This window comes from Danio rerio, chromosome 3, assembly GCF_049306965.1.
Source record: "Danio rerio strain Tuebingen ecotype United States chromosome 3, GRCz12tu, whole genome shotgun sequence".
In the NCBI taxonomy this organism is placed as follows: domain Eukaryota; kingdom Metazoa; phylum Chordata; class Actinopteri; order Cypriniformes; family Danionidae; genus Danio; species Danio rerio.
Window position 1 is genome coordinate 67,260,780 of NC_133178.1, and position 12,855 is coordinate 67,273,634.

Genomic DNA, 12,855 nt, shown 5'->3' on the forward strand with positions numbered 1-12,855 from the left:
GACGGCTGAGGACTCCGCTTGGTGTTAAAGCCATCTTCGTACAGTTGACTTTATTTTATTTTTTTTATTCAGTGGCAGGAACGGCCTTCCATAACCCACTGCGCCACCATGTGAATATATTATTCTTAAAACTGGTAAAGAAATCTGAGATCTATTAATAATTGAGCGAATGTCTCTGTTTGACATGTACTGAGAACATTTGTGCAGTCAAATATAAAATAATGTAAAAAACTTTATGGCCAGATGTAAGATTTCCCCTATATTAGGCACCAGATTCAGCAAAGTTCATCAGGTCGACCCGGAGACATGAGAAGAGACCAAACTGTAGTTAGAATGGTTTATTCTGCAAGCCTGATGATAAGGATGAGCAGGGACATATATACATAGTGGGCTGACCTTTAAAAGTTATACAGAAGAAGGAAGACACTCTTAATATGGGCATGTTATACAAACAGAATAAAGAAGAAATGTATATATAGCGGGGCTTTCCATCCAGTGTGGGAGCTGTCTGCAAAACCGAAACCAGACGTTGACCTTCAGACCTCCGATGCACACACACACACAAAAAACCACAGACACTTCTGCTTCTCATGCAAGCACACTTAAAAGAGGACAAAATGTTCTCTCAGTCCCCTCTTTTAGGCCAAAGGCCTAACGCAGAGGAATCTATCATATCGTTGACCCATCATACTGTCCATTGTAGCATAAACACGATTCATCAAACATTGTAAAAGAAAGGGGCCACAGCAACAAATAAGAAGGAAAATAATACATACAGGAATTATCATAGTGAGGAAAGGAGTTACCCAGCCGAACAGACCCATCATCCAACCCCATGTAGTGTCTGGGACATAATCAGAAGTCATGGCAATTTTTAACCCTTGGAGAGTAGACATAGCAGTACTCATTTACATACCCCCCCGGGATGCTGTTAAGAGATCTAGAGCCATTCTATTTTGCAAAACCATGGTACGTAAGTTTCCAAGTTCCTTATTCTGGGCTTCATTAATTATTTTTGAGGCATTCAGGAATAGGCCCATGCGATAGTCCAGGGTCTCAATTCTTAGTAGAGCTTTTCCCACACCTATTTGCGGAAATAGAGCCAATACCACTTTGTTACCAGTGGTCCATAATTTGAAATCCTCGGGCACATCAGTACCCCATACAGAGTCATGGGGCTTCATTTCAGGGACACTGCGTTTAACTCTTTGCTGCGCGGACAGGACCTGGGCTGTCACAATAAAAGTGTGATCAGTCACATGCACAGGGGCACACTGCCCCGTCCAGTTGGCCGGTAGGGACATGTAGGCGTTTTTCCCACACAACCACCACCCACCCTGGACCACATAAGTGCCATTTGAGGGTCCTGAGATGTCGACTGGGGCCCCCTCTCCCGAGGAGGCAATTTGTTGACAGTTAACAGTGCTTCCCATGAAATGAGAGCCCATGGTCTGGTTATAACACACAGGGTGTGTAATAGAGTGGTTAATAAAAACCTTGTGGCTAATAGGTGAGGGTTTAGCATGGCCAAATTTTACCCAAAATAGAGCATCACATGTACCATTTCTAATGCCAATCCGGTATGGATCGTAGTCATCGACAATTATATATGGATTCTGGTACCCTGATCCTGCAAAACTGGCAGAACATTTAGCAGCTGTTTTATTCATGGGTTTGGCATAAAGAGGGGTTTGCTTGGCTGAATGAGGCATAACAGAACATACATAACAACCAGATACATTATATGACCTAGCTAAAACTCATTTACATATTGATACCACATATTATTTCAATTGGATTGTCAGCCCCATCCTCTGCCCATCCAAATTCATGATCATGTGTCCAGCGTTTCAGCCTGGCTGCATTAGCTTGAGCAACAAGAAAGAGAAACAGTCCCAATGTCCATAGCCACTTCATGCTGATCCTTCTAGTAGTTATGCTGCGTGGAGGTGCTAGCTGATGTGGGGGCCCCCGAAGTATCTGTAAAACAAAGAGAGTCTGCAGACAGATTATCATAGTACAAAACTTATACATTTTTATTATTCAATAGGTGCTCGTTTTATTCTGGTTGCATGGATCCACTGTGGAGAAGAGGAGGTTAAAACGGCGGTTCTGGTTACAGCCACGACATCCGTCGGGGGGCCATATTTGGGGTCCCCCAGTTCTGTGCTCATTTTATTGAACTGTCTAATCATTACTCTGTCACCAGCCTTAAATGGGTGTGTTGGGTCTACCGGCATCGGGGCTGAACCAGAATGTATATTAGTCCAGTATGCATGCAATGTTGTTAGTAGCTGTTGTGCACATTCACTCATATGAATATCCAAAGAACCGTCACCCAGTGTGGTACCCCTTTGCCTCCATGGTGAGGGAAAGGGTCGTCCCATCACAGTCTCATAAGGAGAGAGACCGTGAAGACTTTTGTGAGGAGACATCCTCATGTCTGCTAAAACGAGAGGTAGCAAGGCGAGCCAATTTGAGTGCCCTGCATGTTGCATAGCCTTTCTTAATTTGTCCTTGATGGTCCTATTAGTTCGTTCTACTATGCCAGATGATTGTGGATGATAGGGAATATGTAGCTGCCAATTAATTTGGAGTTCTTAAGCTAGATTTTGTATTACTTTCGCAGTAAATGAGGTTCCCTTATCTGAGTCTATGGCACATGGTATACCGTATCTTGGAATGATTTCTCTTGTCAAACATCTGACAACTGTATTAGCATCTTCCTTACTGCATGGGAAGGCTTCAACCCATTTTGAAAATTTGTCCACAAAAACCAGTAAATATTTATTAGGACCCCTCTTTGGCAGATGTGTAAAATCTACCTGCCATTCCTGAAAAGGTGTTTCAGGAAGGGGCAATTGTTGATGTTTAGCTTGAGGTTTAGTGATGTTATTTTGAGCACATATCAGACATCTGTCTAGCGTGTTATTGACATGGTGCTGTAAATTATTGATGCATAAAAAGGAACTCATTGTGTCTATTAACTCATTGTGTCTATTAACTCATTGTGTCTATTAACTCATTGTGTCTATTACCCCTCTTCGGCCGCGGTGTGTAACACCGTGAAACTCGCGGACGAGAAAAGGTGCACAGGATGATGGCAGGCATAAACGGCCTTTGCCATCTAGCATTATTCCATTAGGATCAGTCGTTGCGTCACATTCAGACCAGTAAGTATGGTACTAAGTATTTAGTAAGCTGCTGTTTTAGATGTGTCAGGAGCTCCTCCTGATCATCTTTCCACGCGAGGCGTGTTTTTATACGAGTACGTGTCTTTTTACCCTCATCTGTTTCTTCCTTAATTGTCTCTGTGTGTACTATATCATGCTTGGGATCAAGAGCAGGTATTTTTGTTGTTATTTCGTCATCGTCATAGGACGAACCCATTTTGGTTTAAAGGATAAATCGATAATCTGCCCCAATTAGTTGGCAGTGACGCGAGCTGCGCAACAGCATGTCTACAAATTGCAGTGGTTTGTCCACTTCTGGTAAAAGAGATATGAGATCCTTCAGAACAGAGGGTGAGGGCGGAATTATCTCTATCCCTCGTGGTTTAGCAACCCACACCGCAGCCACATTAGAAGCTAAAGTAGTGCCCTCCGTGCTGTCGGAGGGGTCTGGTTTAGTTTTAATCATTTCTGTCAGAGACGGATAAATAGAAGGCACTGCAGGAGGAGCGCTGGCAGAGCATGAGATAGATTGCGAAGGCCCCGTATAAGGGGGTGGTGACGTCATGGTGGTTTTAGCAGCTGCAAGAGAGCCTCTCTTATCTGCCGTAAGGGCAGTATTACTTCTGCTTTTAGGTTTGGGGACAGATTTCAAAACAGTTTTGGGTGTAAAAATGCCTTTTTTTTATCCCTTCATATAGAACTCATTTTATACCATGTGTCATATCCATTCATCATATATTGGTCATTCCATTCTGGATCCCCATATCAATTTGTAAGCTAACTGAAGGAAACCTGGGTCAAATGTTCCTTCCCTAGGAAAGTCTCTCCATTGAGATTGTCCCTCTGTCCACCCAGCTAAATTGGACAGCCAGGGTTCAGTGTAAAATCCCCAGCCACATCTATCCATCCACTCTTTTGGACTCTCACTGGGTTCTGGTTTTGGATATCCTTGTCCCATATTGCTGAAGCTGGTGCGTAATACTTATTTACTAAAATTTATTAAATCCCCTGATTTGTGGAACCCAAATTTAATCGGGTACAACAACACAAATCCTTCTGTGCAATTTACTGTTTGAAGTAAACTTGACAGGCTAGCAAGTGTCAAATTAATAAATTTTCCTGATTTGTGGAACCCAAATTTAATTGAGTACGACGACACAAATCCTTCTGTGCAATTTACTGTTGAAAGTAAACTTGACAGGATGTTCTGTGCTCTAGAGCACAGACCTCTCTTACCTAATTTTAACTAAAATCTTACGATTTCCTGAGATACACCGGAGCAGGCAGTGTGAATAAAAATTCTCTTACCTGATCAGATGTATCCCGGACGAGCCCCCAGATCTGTAAGATTTCCCCTATATTAGGCACCAGATTCAGCAAAGTTCATCAGGTCGACCCGGAGACATGAGAAGAGACCAAACTGTAGTTAGAATGGTTTATTCTGCAAGCCTGATGATAAGGATGAGCAGGGACATATATACATAGTGGGCTGACCTTTAAAAGTTATACAGAAGAAGGAAGACACTCTTAATATGGGCATGTTATACAAACAGAATAAAGAAGAAATGTATATATAGCGGGGCTTTCCATCCAGTGTGGGAGCTGTCTGCAAAACCGAAACCAGACGTTGACCTTCAGACCTCCGATGCACACACACACACAAAAAACCACAGACACTTCTGCTTCTCATGCAAGCACACTTAAAAGAGGACAAAATGTTCTCTCACCAGACTTGACTGAAGGTATTATACAATCAGGGATTGCACAGAAACAATGTTATATTCCTTTGAAGAGACTGAAGAAGAAGAATCAATCTTCTAAACGCAAATGTTTCCCTGGCTGTTTCTCAATATGCGTTCTTGTCTGTACTTGCGTTCTTGTGTCCTCATGAAACGTCATCAACCTTCGCCAAAGTACTGTTTCAATTCAAAGTTCACATCTAGCCAAGTACAGATGAAATTCCCGGATGTGTACTTGCTCTGCCCCTTTGGCCAAGGATGCATCAAGAAGTGACGTGTGCGAACTTGCGAAGCTCAGTATGCCAGATTACATTGGAGCTAAACCAGCAAACGCTAATGGTGGAGGAGAAAATTCACAGTTTTAAAAATACTCCTTTACTGTGTCACTAAGTAAAGTTTTAACAGTTTTTTTGGGCGAGAATGTAGTTTTTTTAAACTCGAATCGACAGTGTATTCACAAAGATAGCGCGTCTTTGACGATGTGCCTCAGCTTATGAGCTCCGTCATCAGCTCCCCCGCCGAGCTTTACTTCGGCCAGTCCATCTCTGATGTACCACTAGATCTCATCACTCTATTGTAGTCATAATGTGATATTTAATAAATCTTGTGAACATCTAACGGGCAGTTTTTGGTCTTATAAATCTATTATTTGTCCTCAGGTGTATTATTTTGGCAGTGTTATTTTGTTACCTGTTATAATTGTCTTTATTTTGTTACCGTGTTGTACGCTGTTTGTCTTTGTTTACCAAATTGTTTGACATAATCTTTATTTCTTATCGTGTATTTCTTTATTTCTTATTGAATATACTTGTATAATTATTATTGTAGTTGATTAAATCTGATAATCAAAGACACGTGTCTGTGTATAATAACTCATTTTACTTCACATTTATATAAATTTATGTGTACATTTTCTTAAATCAAAAATGTAGATTTACAATAACAATATTATATTAATTATGGGGTCGTGCTTGATATAATTAAATCATTTTATTGTTAATGTAACATTACGTACAGTAAAACTGATGAATCCATGCATGGTGAGGTAAGTGACGTTAAGTACTGCCGTGCTGTTTCATTTGAAGAAGTACCCGTCTTGTGTCCTTGCGTCCTCGGGAGTTTATTCTTCCAAGTCTGAATTAGGCAAGTCTGAACTTCCAAGGACGCAAGTCCAATACTTTGCGTACTTGATATTGAGAAACAGCCCCTGTGTTGCCGAGAGACTGATTGATATAAAGGCAGCCAATCAACTTTCTCTGGTGAGCGTGCAGGCAAACACCCCGCCCACGGCGCTCAGTGTGAGGCGGAGAGTGCAGAGCTTTGCTGTTTGCTGTTGAATTGCTTTAACTCCACTTCTGTTTCGGGTGTTGTGCGTCTATTCAAAGTAAGTGTATTATATCTGACCTTTGTAGCGTTCGCAGATTTGCTGCAATTATCTTGCGGGTTGAACTGCTTTAACATATGTGCTCAATGCTAATGTTTTTAGCTCGATGCTAGGCTGTAAACACTTCTGTAATGCGTTACTCACGGGTTATCTGGCCACCTTTCATTTGTGTCTCCATCTCATTCCTTCACTAAGTGCTTGTTTCAGAGGTGTGTTGTAAACAACTTCCCAACAAACACATCTGTTACAGCGTAGAAATGTAAGACTGGAGAGGCCTGTAGCAGCTGAGGAGATCTGGGTTTACTACATTTGATGCTGGGTTATTTACATATTGACTATTCTGCATATGAGAAGTAGACCTAAGAGTGTTTAAATGCTGTTTAATATTGATTATTGATCTTTTTAACTTAATATCTGCTTGTGTAAACTTTGAAGAGAAATAAATCCATAACAATTAGTATAATCAATCTTTATTCCATACAAAACATTCATACATAACAAAGATTTATAATAACGTTACCGAAGGGGAAATATTTATTGAATTAGTATAATAGTATAAAACACTTAATAATGAATGTATTACAGTATTGAGAGATAACTGTTGGCAATCAGAGACATGATCACGCTGCACACATGAGATGTAGAATCGGCCACTCAACACTTACACACATATTTACTGAACAGGGAAGAGAAACCTATGTGTAACTTGTGTGAGAATATTTTGATGGTGAAACATATTTTAATAGAGTGTATATTTGTAAATGATGTTAGAGAATGTTTTATTCAGGAAATATTTGAAGGCAAATGTTTAAAAATGTGTTTTCTGGAGGAATTGTACAATATTGATCATTGATCAGACTGAAAGAGCTTATAAGACTTTATCAGTGTTGCTGTTATTTGTGTGTTTTTAACCAATTAATGATGTTTCAGAAACAGTTATGATCATCAATTATATATTGAATATTTAATACAAGTGTTGTCATGAATATAGCCAGTGCTGCTGATATGACATTAAAATATAAATATAAGTGAACAGAATATTAATTATAATAATTATCTCCTCCTCCAGTGAAGCTCCTCCTCCTCCAGTGAAGCTCCTCCTCCTCCAGTTCAGCTGTAAACACTGTGATATTCCCATCAGGCTCCAGTGAAGAGTTTATTGAAGGACAGCGAGAACATGAGTGATCCAGAACCCTGCAGAATTAAACATGAAGACACTGAACAACAAATAGGTTGGTGTTTATTCCTGATTCTTCATTAATCAGCCTGAAGAACAATCATGAGGAAAAGCTTTGAACAGTTGATCTGATTTACTGTACAGAAACAAATGATTTTCTATAAAGACAGAGAGAAATAAACACACTTTCTGTTCACGAGGTCAACAATAGGGACTGAAGCTCAGTTGTCTTTTATTCCCATGTTCTGATCAAATGCTCAGTGAAAGGAGATTTGTTAAATATTTAACCCTCTGGGCTCTGAGGATAAGTGTCGGCACTCCCTGACACCTCTGCTGTTTTCTGTTTCTTATAAATACATTTATAAAAATATAATATATTGGGGCTAAAGTCTGATTACACTGTATTAATCATAAACTGTGCTACAATAATATCCAAGCAGCATGTATGTGTTGTGTGTGTGAAAAATATGGGCATTCAAACATCACAGAAATCAGGCTTAAAAGCAGATAGCAAATATGTGTATATAGAGCTTTTTTAAAACTAATTCATCATAATGGTTTTTAAATTACCCTGTTTATTCATTCCCTTTAAACAATATGCTGATTTACATTGTGTGATGTAATGTGATCTGAGTCCATAATACACACACTTATGACTTATTAATGTTTACATACTGTCTCCCTCCTCCTCTCCCTGTATCTTCTCTATTGTCCTCGTGATGAAAAGTAGGCAAACAGCATAGGTCAACATGATCATAAAGCTGAAAGTATCCAAAATCACACACACTATACCTCTTTTTTCCCGTTTCTCTCCTCATCAGGGTTTTTTCTTTCTGTCTCTCTCCTATTAAGATAACATGCTGAGCCTCCTCCGCCTGGTTAATGCTAGTTTGCACATCTAACATTACCATAACGTCTTCTTGAAGAAGATGTGCATGGAACATATCGCAATAAAGATGCCTCCCTCTCGCCTTTTTCTTGTGCACTATTTTTTTGCACTGTAACTGATGATCAACAGTAAAAATCACAAATTTGACCTCTTCCCAACAGGGAAAACACCAACAATCATAAATGCATGATTATATGCTGTCATGCCTCTGCAATAACAAGAGATGTTGTTATAATGGAAGTCAATAGAGCAAAAACAGCCATGAATATAACATAAAGGGAGTCAAGTTGGGAGTGCATTGAGTTTGTTTTTATTCCAAAGCATTTTCCCAAAATATGTCAAAATAAGATGTTTCCAAAAAGCACAGAGAAATTTGTGGCCAAATGAAAGGCTGGTTTATACTTCTGCGTTGAGTGATCAGCGTGATCCACGGCGCATGTAATGCGTGTAGTCGCGCATTTATATTTCTGTGCGCTATTTGTGTTGCTCTGCAATCACGCTTCTGAAACGCTAGCTGGCAGTGAGGTGTTTATGTTTTTCTATGTTGAGTTTTTTTTTTGTTTCTAGTGTTTTGTTTTTTCTAAACCCTTAATGTACAAGTGGCTCAAACTCGGCAGACGTGCAACAACTTTAATCATATAGTGAACACAAAACAACCGTTTCAATCTAGAGCTCCTTCACGGAACTTCACACTTGTAAACACGCTTCATCGGGCTGTATCCACTTGTTAGGTCATCACGTTTGGTGATGTAAGGAATACTGTTTCTGAGTCCTACTCCAGGGGTGGCCAACCCTGTTCCTGGAGAGCCACCTTCCTGCAGATTTCAGTTGGTACCCATATAACACACACCGGAACCAATTAATTAGGACCTGAACACCACGTGATGATTACAGGCAGGTGTGTTTGATATGGGTTGCAATTGAAATCTGCAGGAAGGTGGCTCTCCAGGAACAGGGTTGGCCACACCTGCGCTTCTCGTTTTAATTAAGAAAATATTTGTTTATGACCCGTTTTTAGTCTTAATGCATTACAGTGAATTTTATATAAAACCGTATTGTACACAACAGTCTCTGGACCTGCTGCATCACAGACACCAATAATTTAACACTGAATATCTTTGGCATATCTGCCATCAGATATTAGGCATGTGTGTGTGTGTGTGTGTATATATGCAACAGTACAGTTAGCCTACTGTTCAATACATACCTTGATTTATTTTATTTTTTTTTTTTTAACAGTTTTCGGTTCGGTTCTCGTGGCTTGACACGTGTTTTATTTATTTAGTTATTTTGTCGTTCTATATTTGGCCAATAAGAACAGCAAGAGGTTAAGGAGAAAAAATAAAAACATTTTTTTGCAATACATCTTTGATTTAAAAGCCAAAAACAGTAGAGTAGTTCCTAGTGTATTGTATAAAAAAAATTAACTCTGAAATCTCACAGCTGCTGGTCGCCCATGTACAAACTGGGAAACACATTTATTCCTACATTTAAAAAAAAAAAACATACATGTGAAGTTAATAAAGATAAATTGACCATTTCAAATAAACATATTTGTGCTTTAGTAAACATAAATAAACCTGAATTATCTTGGTGCTGAAAAAAAGTGTGAGACTGTAGTCTGTAACTCGGATCGATCGATTTTTAGCAGTAATGAACACCCCACTCATTTGTTATTTTTATCTGTGTCTCGGAACCAGTTGGGTATGTTTACTGGAAGAATTCAGCGAGTAATTGTTGATTTTTGTTGGACTTTATTAGCTTCTCTGCTCTCCTGCCTTCAGACAGTGATATTGCTGGGTGATGGCGCTGCAGATGTGTGGTCATTGTTATACACATGTAAAACGATGCTGGCACAGTTATTTTTTTGTTCACCGTTTTTCTTTCTTTGGCATTATACTCAACGGCTAAACCGAAATGTCCGCACACCGCAGATTTGAAAGACGTTGGCGCATCCTTGTACTTTTGCCTCACTTCGCCGCCGCTCGCCATGTTAAAGTGTGGAATGGTTAAGCGGCCCCTTACTTTAGAGCAAAGTGATTGGATATTGACGTCACACTTAACAAGTGGATAGTGTGGACGAAGAGCTGTTTAGCGCGGCTTTCAACTCCGCCCCCATTTTTCAGCGCTACCAAGCTGACCAATCACAGAGCTTTGTTGCGACGTGTAGTTAAATTTTTCGAGAGGTGTGCGTCATTGTCACCGATGGCTATGGCAAGGGCTATGCATCCCTTCATAGGCTGCGCTGGAGCATACGCGTGCACAACGTCGAAGTATAAATCAGCCTTAACCCTCAAAATCACCCCAGAATGGATGAAAACGACCCAACAGCACAGAAGGGGAAAATGTGAACATCCCAGATGTTGTACAGGTATGTATCATGTCTGTGAGGCAAATATTCACAGACATTCAGCTGTTTGTTTAGCTGTTACCCTAGAACTTTATCATGTGTTTGCCAGTCAGGCACAGAATGAGAAAGTATTCCCTGTCTGCTTTACAAATTTTAGAAAAACATTTTGTTGTAATTATGAATATAAATGAATAAAAAAGGCCATTTACAGTTTTTAAACCTGTGTCTCCTCAATAGGACCAGAATAACTTTTAGTAAAGTCATGTAAGAATCTGCTTAAATGTGTATATGTGTAACGGACTAAACTAAATATGATCTGATTTATTTTACATTATTGTGCATCAGTATAACAGTTTGAGTAATCAATGTTGCAGTACCTTTTAGAGTTTTTAAGACTTAATAAAAACTGATTTTTTTTCCAGACCTAATTGAAGAGAATGAGGCGACTAAAGAGGAGGAACACCATGTCAAAATTGAGGACAAAACTCAATTACAAGCTGATGGTATTTTGAAAAGGAGAGACAAGAATCGTTTCACCTGCACTCAGTGTGGAAAGAGTTTCAGACAATCATCATCCCTTAATAGACACGCGAAGATCCACACTGGAGAGAATCTATACACTTGCACCCAGTGTGAGAAGAGTTTCAGCCAATCATCAGCCCTTACTCTACACATGAGGAGCCACACTGGAGAGAAACCCTACACATGTGCTCAATGTGGGAAGAGTTTCAGCCAATTATCAGCCCTTAATAAACACAATAAAATCCACACTGGAGAGAAACCATTCACTTGCACTCAGTGTGGAAAGAGCTTTAGCCAATCATCGTCACTTAATGTACACATGAGGATCCACTCTGGAGAGAAACCATTCACATGCACTCAGTGTGGGACGAGTTTCAACCAAATATCAGCCCTTAATAAACACAAAAAAATCCACACTGGAGAGAAACCACACGCATGCACTCAGTGCGGGAAGAGATTCAGCCAATCATCAAACCTTAATCAGCACATGAGGATCCACACTGGAGAGAAACCATTCACGTGCACTCAGTGTGGGAAGAGTTTCAGCCACTCGTCATCCCTTAAACTACACATGATGATCCACACTGGAGAGAAATCATTTACATGCACCCAGTGCGGGATGAGTTTCAGCCAATCACCATCCCTTTATAGACACCTAAAGACCCACACTGGAGAGAAACCATTCATATGCACTCAGTGTGGAAAGAGTTTCAGCCAGTCAGCACACCTTAATCTACACATGAAGATCCACACTGGAGAGAAGCCATTCACATGCACTCAGTGTGGGAAGAGTTTCAACCAATCATCAGACCTTAATAAACACATGATTATTCACACTGGAGAGAAACCATTAATATGTACACAGTGTGGGAAGAGTTTCAGCTGCTCATCAAACCTTAATAAACACATGAGGATCCACACTGGAGAGAAACCGTACACATGCTCTCAGTGTGGGAAGAGTTTCAGCCAATCATCAACCCTTAATCAACACATGAAGAGCCACACTGGTGTGGGAGTCTATGCGTCTTGAGTGTGAGAAGAGATTTATTACAGCTGGAGGATTGAAACGGCACCAGAGGATTCACACTGGAGAGAAACCTTGCAAGTTTTCAGAATGTGACAAGGTTTATTCGGTTAATACATTTGAAAACACATGAAATTATTTACACTGGGGAGAAACCATACAAGTGTTCACACTGAAATTTAGTCTATCAGGAACCCTAAAACACATGAGAGGATTCTCACTGTAAGGAAACCGCAGACATGATCAACGTCTACACAGTTTCACTCGTTCAGTGCAGCTTAAGAAACATGATGATGAGAGAGAGAAAACAAAACAAACATCTGGCAAACAGCACCTTTACGGTACTCCCCCTCCGAGTCTTTAAAATCTCTGCGAGTGATTGTACAGGTGCGGATACATCTGTACAGCTCTGCTGCTCCACTCTCCAGTGTGTTCATGTGGCTAGTGTTGCTGTTTTGAATGATGTTCTCTGTCTGACTTCCTGAATGAGAAACAAATCACTGGGAAGACACCACACCTCAAAGAAGGCGGAGCCCCAGGAGACACCCACTGATTGTGTAATTGCCACGGGCCAATGGTAAATGGACCAATTCCCCC

At 40.2% G+C, this 12,855-nt stretch overlaps 1 protein-coding gene and 1 long non-coding RNA gene across 2 annotated transcripts; one reads left to right on the forward strand and one right to left on the reverse strand.

Moving 5' to 3' along the window:
• Positions 1 to 323: 323 nt before the first annotated feature.
• LOC141381327 (uncharacterized) lies at positions 324 to 4,624 on the reverse strand. Its single transcript, XR_012401323.1, has 2 exons — positions 4,482 to 4,624; positions 324 to 1,980 (listed from the first exon to the last, which is right to left on the reverse strand). It is a non-coding gene; the product is annotated as an uncharacterized lncRNA (long non-coding RNA).
• A 1,610-nt stretch (positions 4,625 to 6,234) lies between these two features.
• zgc:174624 lies at positions 6,235 to 12,546 on the forward strand. Its single transcript, NM_001127472.1, is given in 3 exon segments — positions 6,235 to 6,296; positions 7,386 to 7,528; positions 11,135 to 12,546. Coding segments are annotated over 2 exon segments (1,185 nt in total). The 5' UTR covers positions 6,235 to 6,296; positions 7,386 to 7,473; the 3' UTR covers positions 12,265 to 12,546.
• The last annotated feature ends 309 nt before the right edge of the window (positions 12,547 to 12,855 follow it).